Raw genomic sequence first — 12,433 nt, 5'->3', positions numbered from 1 at the left:
TTGAAGCTAGCTTTGTAAAATTGTTAGCAACTCTACTAAGATAAGTTATCCAACAGGTAGTTTGACTAACTTACAAAATACAACACTGTGCTAGCTCAAACAACACGTCTAACTTTAGCTACATCATTTTCTTATCTTTGTATTCTGAACAGGTTCTTTTATATATGTGCACACTGTCGATCAGCAAAATCTCACAATAGCCTCTTTGTAGGATCCAGAGGCTTTTACAGTCTTTTTACAGCTTTAGGGAGCTTTAAAGGACCCATGACAACCACCAGGACGAAACCCACGCTATTGTTAAAGTGCCAGCCCTGAACGATGAGAACAGCTTCACCTGATCAATTCAATTCATTCTAAATGGCCAGTTTCATCTAGTCTCAGCTGTTATCTGTACTGCTGTGAGCTGTCAATGTGTGCACTTTGATTGAGTTTTATGAGATGAGCAGGTCGTGGTGACGGACACAAAACCTCTTAAATCACACCCATCGAAAACAGGAGCATTTGATGGAGAGTAGCAGGGTTGTAAAGAGTACGAGGAACCTCATTTTTCATATTTGGGTGATGCTAATTTGAAAATAGGCTCAACAATCCCTGGAACAGTAGCTCTGTATGACATACTGTAAGAGCTCTATGAGGAGGCTAGAGATTACCTTACATCTTATCTGTTGAGGTTGGAGATGATTTAAGAAGGTCATGTGGCCTTGCTTACGCACAATGATAATAAACTAAAACCTTTAAAAATAAAACTTCTCTTGAGGAAAAAAGTAAGACTCAGCACTTATTTCAAAAGGACCATTACATGAGCAGTCTATTTAATTTGGTGTACATATATGGTAAATCTCTATAGAAAATAAAGATTCCTAATTCCACAAAGGAAAGGTAGAGAGAGAATTAAGACCAGGATGGCCAGTGGTTGATATGTGAGGGGAGAGTAGTGGAGATGTTTTAAAGGTTACAGGAGGGAGCAAAGGTTGGAGAAAACAGATGACCAGGGCATGGGAAAGCAGGATATGGTAAATAGAAAAGAGAAGCGGATATAAATATGACCAGTTGTGAACATTCCAAGTGGACAGGACAAACAAGCTGAGAGCAGAATATGGAAACAAGATACATTTATTCAGTGAGAAAAACGGGATAAGGGAGAGAGGGAGTGAAGATTTATTGAAACCCTAATAAACACTGCATTGGTAGGTGAAGATAAGGTCAACCGTGCCAGGCACCAGAATAACAGTAATAAACCCAATGAGCTCATCACCAATATGAAGTAATGCGAGAACTGGCTTTACAAATAGGAGGGGAAACCAAGCCGTGACAAGATGCAGCCCCCAAACCCCAGCCCGACCACTCCGCTCTTCCACCTCGGCTGGCCATCTAGCACCTGCCTCTACGTGGATGCAGCAGTCGCGCTATTCGGTCACGGCTTTTCACTGTCCTGGCGACCCGCTGGTGGAACGAGCTTCCTACTGCTGTCAGGACTGCAGAGTCACTACCTATCTTCCGCCGTAGACTGAAGACCCATCTCTTCAGGCTACATCTTGACTGTCCCTCCTAAAGACCTCTTCATCCCCACTACCCCCCTGTACAGTTTCTCTATTGTAAATAAAAAATGAAAATTAATTCAAAATTAAAAGTAATTCTTCCTTCTTCTACCATTTTGACTACCAATGGCCCCTGGTCCTAGGATGGATTTGTTTTTCTTATGATGACTGATGTATGGATGATTTACTTACTTAGACAAATGTACTTGTTAGTCGTTTGGATAAAGGCGTCTGCTAAATGTCTAAAATGTAATGTAAATGTAAATTACAGAATGGTTTTGGGTACTGTACTGTATACATTTACTACTACTACTACTACAGACTCATACAAACATAGATGCCCCCTCTTTTCAAAGTAAAAGATGTGCGCACGAGCAGTGGTAATTAAACAGAATTAAGACTCCTGCATGCATAAACATTGCAATGGCTGATTTTGTTAGAATTATGTTAAATTACGCCCTCAGTCCCAACTTCTTGTTCAGGTACAGGTAGACCTACTGAAGAGAAACATAATTGTAGGCTACATGTAACCTAACCCACATCTCCATTGTTTCACTGGATGATTCCCCTGTGTGCGTCGACAGTATTGACAACAGACTTTCTAAATGGTCACAGTTCTAAACACCCAGCCCAACCATTTCCTCTTATGACATGCTGGTTGGTTATTTAAGCCCTGTAAGCCTGAACATCTCTCACACTTACCTCCCCACACAGGGACTTTATACAATTATACACTTATACAATACGATACACTTTATTGTCTACATTGATGGCAATACATTTTGAGGGGCAAGCAGTACATTAGACTCCAATTTACACACAATACAACACAATACAGTGTACTTGTAACTGGACTTGAAAACAACATCATGGCCAGGCTGGATGTCACAGAGACCCTCGGCGGCATCTCCTTCCCTGGGCACTTGCACACCCAGGAGTCCCTACACCACGCTCTTCATTTCCAGTTCCAGGACACGGACACACTCATTGTCACCTATCCTAAATCAGGTGAGAACACAACACCTCTATCACACTTCAGCTGTGTCACAGCAGATTGGCCACAGTACTGGCCACAGATATTGCAGTACTGGCCACAGATATTTCTAAATTCTCTTCCTTTCACACACATTTCAGTTGGCTAGTCAATGCTTTTTACATCCTGGTTGGTTGATATGAATGCACAGTTTCAGTTTACTTTAGCATTGATGGTAGTCTGGAGAATTTTTGATGAGCTGATCTCGCTTGGATGAAACACTGTTAGAACAAGCTTGCAATTTCATTGGATTTTACATTCCAAGAATGTAGAAAGTTGTTAGCTTGCAACATTACAGAAAGTTCAAGAAAACCTGGTTTCTGAAAAACGTATTCTGTTTTGCCAGAAGTGTACTCTATAAACATAATCATGATGAAGGCTATACAACTTTTCTGCTTGAAAACTAAAAAAGAGAGACATTATGGTATGTCTACCTGCAGGCTATGGTAAATGTTTAGTGTATCAAGCGTGGTCAGCAGTCTTTTTATTAAAATTGGAGGTGGAGAAATCGATGGTAGTAGTATTTTGTCCACTGATGTCAATAATCAAGGATCAGGTTGAGGTTTGTATCCTGAACCCTAACCCTAACCCTAACCCTCTAAAGAAATTGCATAAAGTTGCTCCTATGGCACAAATCTAGTGCGTACTGGTGTGGAAACATAACCTCTCTTTGGAGCTCAGTCCAAGCAAGGTATTTAATTAATTTGTTGTGTGGCAAGGCGTCACTAATTTCCAACTGTCTTTAACGACTTTCTGTCATGGATTTCCCCAGGCTTTCAGAAACTAGGGAAAGCCTGGTCTCAATAAGGTTAAGTTGATGGCTTCTCAGAAATGGTTTCTCTCAACTTACCACCTGTCTGTATGATTGTGTTGTGGTTGAGGGATCATATGACATTTAAGAGAGGGGTGATGCAGTATAAAGTTCTCCCTCCCTCTCTCTCTCTTCCTACTCCATTTATTTCCTTCTGAGTATTATACAGTATGCAACATTCTCTCTCTGGTTATAGGGACCACCTGGATGCAGGAGATAGTCACTCTTGTGTACAGCAGAGGGGACCCACACCTGTCCAAAACTGTGCCTAACTGGGTCCGGGCCCCCTGGCTGGAACAATATTACTGTGCAGAGGTGCTGGGGGCTTCCCAGGGGCCCCGTATCATAACCACTCACCTGCCCTACCACCTGCTGGCCCCTTCCCTCCAGGGATCCAAAGCCAAGGTAATGTGACCAGCTTGATTCAAACCTGGGTAGTCTGTGCATCACAAGACAGCCATTGTGTCAGCGCATTGTGACAGTGTTACTCTGCGTCCTTCTTAGGTAATCTATGTCTACAGAAACCCCAAAGATGTTGTAGTGTCATATTACAACTTCCATAAAATGGCGAAATTCCTTCCAGAGCCCAACTCATTTGAAGAGTTTCTAAATGGTTTTCTCGAGGGCACAGGTGAGCTGACAGTAATCTATGTACCTCCAGCTGGTCTGAGGGCTGTATTGGCGATTTGGTCCTCATGTTGGTGTGTTGGAGTCTGATCTAATCCAACATTGACTTTTTTGTAGCATGCTATGGGCCTTGGTTTGATCATGTGAAAGGCTGGACCAGTCAAGCAGGAGTCATGGAAACATTTTTCTACATCTCGTATGAGGAGATGTGGCTGGTAAGAGAACTCATATAATCTAAATCAATTTGTCATCAATTGCTCATCAGGGCAGATATCCCTAAATGTTTCATGGACTCACTCCACTTCTCTATTGTAAAGCTGTTATGTTACAAAATTGTGTCACCAGCGACCATAATGACCATATTGCAGAACAATGTCTGTATAAGGCCATCAAGAATTGATGGCCAAGAATTGCAAGAATCAGATGTGACACAGACAAATGAGCTTGTTAGCAGAAATATTAATAGTCCTCAGACTTTTAATAACTTATGAGCTTATCAACCATACTGTAGATTACAAATAGTTCTGTGTTTGCAAGAATATTATCTAAGCAGAATTGTTTATTTATTCTTTAGATCAATTGTATGCCAAATACATGAATACTGTTTAAAAATGAGTAGTTTAAAAGTGTGTTTTGCTGCCCTCTTTGGCCAGAATGAAAATGTGAAAACTAAAATATGCTACGTTTTCTAATAGTGGCAAATATGTGCATATCCTTATAAACAAATATAACGGTGCTCTTCACTAAATGTTCTTTATCATGTGATCTTATTCCTTGATCGCTACTGATTTATCATGGCCATTTATGGCAACTCAAATCTACATACTAGACCTTTAAGTTGAAAACCAAATATTGTGTCTACTGTGTAATATTCATTGTGTAAAAATAGTTATGGAAGGCTCTTGTGATAGCGCCCCTCTCTGCTGATATTCATAATAAGTATATCTAGCTCCACTGATCTTATGTCTATACTTGCCTCAGGACCTCAGAGGCTCAATAGAGAGGATCAGCTCTTTCCTGCAGTGCTCCCTGGTGACAGACGAGATAACCAGCTCTCAAAAACACTGCAACTTCAGCAGCATGAGAGACAATGCCATGGTGAACTACACACTGATTCCAGAGGAGATCATGGACCATAGCAAAGGGAAATTCATGAGGAAAGGTGAAGCAAACTTGGGTTGAAATAGAATTAGATTTTTAATTACTTGAGGTGTGCTTTAGAACCAATGGAATAGTCCCCAAAATAGTCAGGGCAAGCCAAATTAACTTAATCAAGCGCACGAACGCTCAAGATTGAAGATCCAAATACTATTTCAAGCCAGGCTGAGGGCTGCACTGTTGGAACTATGGAACAAGGCTGACCATAACAGATAATGAATACCCTGTCCTGTTTGCAGGAAAAATTGGAGACTGGAGAGGCACCTTCACAGCAGAGCAATGTCGTTATTTTGACAGCGTCTACGTCTTCCAGATGAAGGACAGCCCCCTGACCTTGTGTTGGGAGTGTCCTGAAGAGGAGGTGTGTCCTGACAAAGAGGTGTCCTCATAGAGTTATACCACTAGAGGGTGCATTCCTCTAAATTAACTGTGAATATATACTGTAGGGAGCGCCATGTAGTCAACTTTCTTCTTCTTCTGCAATTTGAGTGGGTGTACATCAAGAAGAATAGAGCCCCCTGTTCTCTATGCAGTCTGAAATGGCTTTATACAATGTAGGCTTAGGCCAAGGTCGGCAACCCAAGATAGAGAAATAGAGAAAGAAAAAATAATTATTCTCACTCAACTCTAGTATATTGGGAACTGCAGCTATTGGATAATGAAATACCTTTACAGATCATGAACATATAAATATATGATTGTTTTAGTTGGCCTACATTATTATAAACTGCTGTTATACACTGGTATTCTAACAAGTCTTGGCACCTGCTTAAGTCACATTTGTTAAAGGGGGAATCTTTGATTGGTACATACATATTTGGACTTTTAAATGAATGATATATAGCGACTGATTTTTGAAGAATAAAAAAATTAAATTCCTCATAACCTTAGTTCAACTGTCTCGCCCCATCAGAACCCAAAATAGGAGACAGTGTTGCAGGAGGGTGGCAATTGATATTCTGAGTCTGAAGGGTAAACCACAGAGAGTGTGTCCCTAGATAATCTCCACATGAGAGCAGCACAACTAAATATCAACATAGATACACTTTAGCTGATCAGTTGCAAGTAACGACATTAAGAAATGAAATACATATATTTTAGGGGCTTACTGTAAGATCATCAACATGCCACACCGGGATGTAAATGTTAACATACCCATCAGCGCAGAAATATTACCTGCTACACTAGAAGCATGAACACATTAGTCAAAAAAATCCTATAGGTTGACCTCTACTGGGTGAGTGTGGTTGACCCACACTGGGTAAGAGTTGGGATTTTGCTCATGGGCCAGCTTTGGGATGTGATATCTGGCCCTGATACCTTCCTGTAGTTACTGGGCCATCTTTGGTCTAAAGTATCAGGTGAATGTTGGAACTTTGCTGATGCTTAGAGAAGCTCTGGTACTGTATGTAGTGTGTGCCTATAATACGTTCAGATTGTTACTAGGCTAGTGTAGGCCTGAATGTGGGGGACCAGTATTGGGTGAGAATTGGCAGTTTGCTAATCTCATTTGTTTTTTTAAGAGTCAAAATGTGGCCAGTAAAAAAGAAAAGCAGACTGACGAGATCTGAGCCAATCAACTTGAGAGAAGTCTAGATTTCATCAGATAGACCATCTGTGTCCCAGACTAAGAAGTCAACAAATTACTGGACTGATAGAATAAAATCTATATAAAATCTAAAATATTATAATATGAATTTGTTAAGAAATAAAAATCTATTTATTTCTTAACAAATTGGATAATAATACAAAGTAGTAGCACATCAGCTTCCTCTCACTTCCAAAATGCTCCCCAAACACTTGACACATCCTCCATTTATAGGAGACACCCAATTAGACTCAGGTCTAGACTTCATTTAGTGGGAGTTCTTTGGAGGCCGAACGCTAGGATGCTTATGCATTCGTTTAGACTGCTGTATTGCTGGTAAGCTGGGTAGCTAAGTGTTCTTGTAATTAGTCATTTTCTCTTTTCAAGTCCTAAAGGTCTTTTTTTTATTATTCAATAATTGTCTTAAATGTTCTTCAGTTAAATTGTAGTCAACCTGACTGGCCCTGCAGACTTTGTGAACTATTTTACACACAGTGGCACCACACAAATCACCAGTTTCACAATGAAAGATTCCAGATGCCAAAAACCTCAAAGTGATCAAAAGGCCTTCCTCTTTGAGACAGAGAGGAAAGTCTAGGCTCAAGCAAAGATTATCTCCAATGCATTTTCTTTGTACATACGAAAGCGGTCTCGAAAAGTTATTTAATCAAAGTAATTTAATGGATTACTCCTATCCACAAGTACTCCTCTGGCTGGCCTCTGTAGTGCATGTTGGTCTTCATTTAGATATTCCAAATAGTCTGTGCTCCCTCACAAATAGTACTAAGCAGAAGTTAAACGGCAATCGGCTTTGTTTAATAGTAGAACCGGCTAAATCTACAACTATTTTAAGATAAGTCTGTGCAAGTCGCTTTGAGTTAAGACAGCTCAAACAGGCATTTTAGTCTGGGACTAGGCTTAAGCCTTGTCTGTGAAACCGGCCCTTAGAATACCACATTTTGCATATTAAAGAGCTTACATATTGAATTAGTCTTGCACTGGTCCAACCGTATTTTTTTGGAATGCCTAACCATAGATGAAGATGGGCTCTTCTCTGGAAATGGTGGGAAGGTGAGAGTAGCTGAGGCTGGAGATGGAGAGATGCTCCCTCAAGGTGCAATAAAGGTGTCTCTGGTAGGTTGTAGTAAGTTAGTGTAGCTGATGTTGGAGATGGGGAGGTGCTCACTAGGGTGAAGCTGGCTGCATCTGGTTGGGGAGAGGTGACGGATTTGGAGGACAGAAAGATGATGTCTAGTTCCTCCACGCTTATTTTTATTTTGCTAAATGTCTGCAACATGGATTTCGGCAGAGTGCAACACAGATGTTTTCGATTACAGATGCTAAACGTGGTGCAGTGAACACAGCCTGGCAAGTCCATCCTCATATCCAGCAGCACATGGCCATGACTACAGCCAGGCAAGGGACTATAGACACACAGGGACATGGGGACAGAGCTTCAACATGAGGTGTGTGTGTGTGTGTGTGTGTGTGTGTGTGTGTGTGTGTGTGTGTGTGCGCGCACACGTGTGTGCACACGTGTGCGTGCTTGTGTGCTTTGTATGTTTTTGTGTTGGGGAGAACCAGGGGCAGTGGGATATAGAGATGTTGAGAGAGAAAGGCTGACACTGATCCGTATGGCCATCTGAGCATTCCCCCTGTATCGGCGGTCCAGCTGACTGTCCTGTAAATAAAGCCTGCAGAGGAGAGCAGACCATCGGTGCTGCCCTAAACAGGAGGTGTGACAGGCATGGCATTTGCATGGCATTTAATCCCTGTCCACTCCCATATAGCCCGGAACAATCTCCCATCATGCCAGAACCTGAAAAGGCACTTAGCCACGGAGGGAGTGTCTATAAACACCACCACTCATGGAGGGAGTCACTCTTTCACAGAGATAGGCACGCACCCTCACAGATATACATTATATATTCACAATATCTATAACATATATACACAAAATATATATATATTCACAAAATATAGTGCATACACTTACACACGTACACATGCGCACATACACATGTACAAATGGCACACACATATATATACATATATATATATATATATATATATATATATATATATATATATATATATATATATATATATATATAGAGAGAGAGAGAGAGAGAGAGACAGACTGTGTTTCCACTGTGATGGGGTTTGAGTGATAGTGTTGTAATGTGTTTTCACAGCATCTCAACAGAGTGTGGTAGTGAGAGCCTCTTCACTGGTCACTCGCCCCCAACCCATCAGTTCAGATGTGTGTCATTGCTGAGGACCAGGAGACAACGTGCACACAAACATATGCACACACACACACACATACACACCATCATCATCACTCGAGGTTAAGTATGGTTGTCCTCTTGGTGGTAGATGTGTGTCCGGTTTGTGTCTCTCCGTTCTTTGTTGCAACTTGTTATCGGTGGTGTGGTGTAGGTCTTGTTTATGCAGTGCAACCCCCTCATGGACATGGACTCCCCATTGGAGTCAATCCAGTGTGGTATATGCTGTCAATCATCACCTCCTTCAGGTCGCTGGTATTTCTGAGTCTGTCTCTGCTGATCCTCTATATTTTCTGTAGAAGCTTGTATGCCCTTGCAAAGGCATCCAGGATGCACAGCAGGTCCTCTCTGGGGTGAGCGACGATGGCATTGTCATATGCATACTGGAGCTCCATGATGGTGGTGGGGACTTTACTCTTACTTACTCTTACTGTTTGAGGCTGCCGTCTGTTCTGTAAAAGATTTGGACACCCTGTTGCAGATTTTGGCCAGTGAAGTGGAGGATAGTTGCATTGAAAAATTGCAAACAGGGTGGGTGCGATAATTGACCCTTGTTTCCACCTGGAACAGCTCAGCTTTAGAGCCACTGATCACAGTTGCCGCCATTTGTCATGCAGTAGTCACAGAATGAGCCAGAGGGCCTTGTTTCCCCTTTAAAATATGGTGACAAGCAAGGCATCCCTACGTTTTGCAGGAATTTCCTCCCTGTTTCAGGTCTTTAGGAGCAGAACATGTACAGTATATGATTCAGGAGCTTGGTTCCACCATCCTTTAGGATTTCAGCTGGATTCCCACCAGGACCAGTAATGTATTTTGTAAACAATGTAATTTTGAACAAACACTGTATAGATTCAAAATATGGTTAAAACTATAATTTTGACATCACAGATATTCAGTCCTTGCATCCATAGCTCAGACTATTTAAAAATGTGAAAGTGGTTACATTTCTCCAGCTGTTTATCATAAAAAGTGATGAGGTGATCGCTTTGTTGTCGTTTGAATTCCAGATTGCCCCTTTAAGGAGAGTGGAATCCCATATGTTCATATTTTTTGTAGATAGGTGTAGTTACCAACCGAACCACTATTGTTTTGTTTCAGTGCCGACCAGTTCTGAACTGGTTAGAACGGGAAAAAAAACAACCTGTTAATTCCCCTTATGGAATCTTATTAATATTTGGTGTAAAAGAATTTTAAATATTTAGACAGCAATAAAGCAGTGACACATTAATATGACATGTATAGATTCTGATAATAATTCACGCATGTCCAGAGGTGTGCCAGACCGTGCTATGATGCAATTGGAGAGGCAATTTATGCATGCACCAATAAAGTTGGAGTGAATGATTGAATGTGGCATAATGAACAGGACTACTGTGCGAAAATGAAATATCATGATGTGATTGTTCTGAAATGTGCAATATTATAATGTAATGATATCTTCTGTCATTGTGGGACTTGGGAAAAATATCCCAAATGCAGTTAGGTGTTCAACCTACTTCATCTCCATCTCCATCTCCATCTCCATCTTGCACGTTGCTCTATGTGTGTGTGTGTGTGTGTGTGTGTGTGTGTGTGTGTGTGTGTGTGTGTGTGTGTGTGTGTGTGTGTGTGTGTGTGTGTGATGTGATCACTTTGTGTGGTGGTGCACATGGTTAGCGGTTAATTGATGAGAGATGGAGGTTGGGGTAGAAGTACAGTACAGAAGCCTGCACCAGAGGGGGAAGAATGCAGTACATAGTGGTAGTGTGAAGACTGTCTAGCTGGCAAGGAGAGAGGAGAGGGGAGGAGTTGAGTCGTGCCATAAATCAAAGAAAATAATGGGAAAAGTATGGGACGAAAAACCCCATTATAAAACGGTTCACATGCAGTTGTAATAATGCTTAAGTTCCAGAACAATACAAATACATTTCGTTCCAGATTCTGTTAAAAATGTAGGTTGTTTACGGTTTTCGTTTCTGTTCCCCAAACTGGTTCCAACTCTTGCTCTGGAGTGAGCCTGTCTTTTGGCTTTGCATTCAATGTCATGAGGCGATGGTTGGTCCAGCGGTCATCTAGGCTAACCATCGCCCTTATGATGTTCACCTCATGGTGATCCCTGGCTCTAACTATGACATAAACGATGAGATGCCAGAGGCGTGGGGATGCCTCCAGCATGGAGTGGAGATTGAAGTCCCCAAGATCTTCGATGATCTTCTCCTCCTTGGGGATGATTTGAGTGTTGCGACCACATTGGCAAAGACATAGACATAGACATAGATATACAGACAGACAGAAACACACACACACACACACACACACACACACACATTACACACATTACACACATTAAACACATTACACACACACACACAAACAAACACACACACACACACACACACACACACACACACACACACACACACACTCACAAACGGTCATAGTTGCATCTGTCTAGTAGACTCAGCTGTGTATGAGCTTAGCCTAAAGCTTTTAGTTCCTGAGTGTAGGGGGAGTTTGGGACAAGCAACAGAGACAGCCAGCCATCCTAGGCCATCTGCGACGTCCTCTCTCTTACGTTTCAAACCAGGCCTGTCTGTTCACATGACACTGTTAGGATCATCTTGGCCTTCCACAGCTGGGCTTTTAGATAGACAGATGTCTGAATTATTACGCAAGGTTACTTAAAAGGAGTGACATTAGGAAATGTTGTTTTTTAATTGTTTAATGGTCCAGTTTGTAGATTTTGTTGGGATAGGGTGAAGAGCCACACAACATGCTACGTTGAGTTCCCGACCTCGAGTCTCGTTTAATGAACCGTGTATATATTTGAACACTGTTGCCTACTGCCAGAGCTAATACCACATCTCCCTTTCTTTACCCTATGTGACGTTGACTTTTTAAAATACTGTAGTACCACTTTGAAACTTTCAGATATGTCGAGCATGCAACACCTTCAAACATTCAGTTCAGTCAGGTCACTCACGTCGGTTTAACCATTTATTTGATGAGAATGGTAATACATTTAAGCTTGGTGAATTGGGTGGCTCCACTCTGTATAGCTTCCTGCCTGGAGTTTAAACGACCATAACAAACAAATACCAATATGGCAGAGAGCCCATGACTTATCAAACCCCCAGTACTGTAGGTATGCTACAGAGTGACTGTACAGGTGGAGGCTGGGGGCGATGGGTGGGATGACACACACAAAACTTACTCTCATAGCCCCTGATCATGTCACACTGCTTGACTGTGGTGGATTGTTACAACTCGGCTGCTTTTAAGCCTTGTCCCTTGAACATGTGATGGATGGTTTTGCATGTGTGTGAGGATACAGGGGGCTGGAAGTCACATGAAATGAAAATCCCTGTAAGTCTCTGCAAACAAACGGAACATCTCTGAGGAGAATTGGGG

The 12,433-nt window shown here is 41.7% G+C and overlaps 1 protein-coding gene across 1 annotated transcript; it reads left to right on the top strand.

Moving 5' to 3' along the window:
- The first annotated feature begins 2,298 nt into the window (after positions 1-2,298).
- On the top strand, positions 2,299-6,515 carry sult5a1 (sulfotransferase family 5A, member 1). Its single transcript, XM_083697339.1, has 6 exons — positions 2,299-2,546; positions 3,579-3,787; positions 3,887-4,013; positions 4,127-4,224; positions 4,991-5,171; positions 5,407-6,515. Exons 1-6 carry the CDS (start codon positions 2,408-2,410, stop codon positions 5,556-5,558), a joined length of 906 nt encoding a protein of 301 aa, XP_083553465.1. The 5' UTR covers positions 2,299-2,407; the 3' UTR covers positions 5,559-6,515.
- Positions 6,516-12,433: the final 5,918 nt, after the last annotated feature.

This window comes from Argentina silus (genome assembly GCF_951799395.1).
Source record: "Argentina silus genome assembly, chromosome: 2".
NCBI classification, from domain to species: Eukaryota; Metazoa; Chordata; class Actinopteri; order Argentiniformes; family Argentinidae; genus Argentina; species Argentina silus.
Note: the sequence above shows the minus strand (reverse complement) of the source record. Positions and strands in the feature narration are given on the sequence as shown.

Coding starts and splice junctions, on each gene's coding strand:
- sult5a1 (XM_083697339.1), top strand. CDS start 2,408: ATGGCCAGGCTGGATGTCACAGAGACCCTCGGCGGCATCTCCTTCCCT. Junction 4,014..4,126: donor TGGTTTTCTCGAGGGCACAG/GTGAGCTGACAG, acceptor ACTTTTTTGTAG/CATGCTATGGGCCTTGGTTT. Junction 4,225..4,990: donor CGTATGAGGAGATGTGGCTG/GTAAGAGAACTC, acceptor TACTTGCCTCAG/GACCTCAGAGGCTCAATAGA.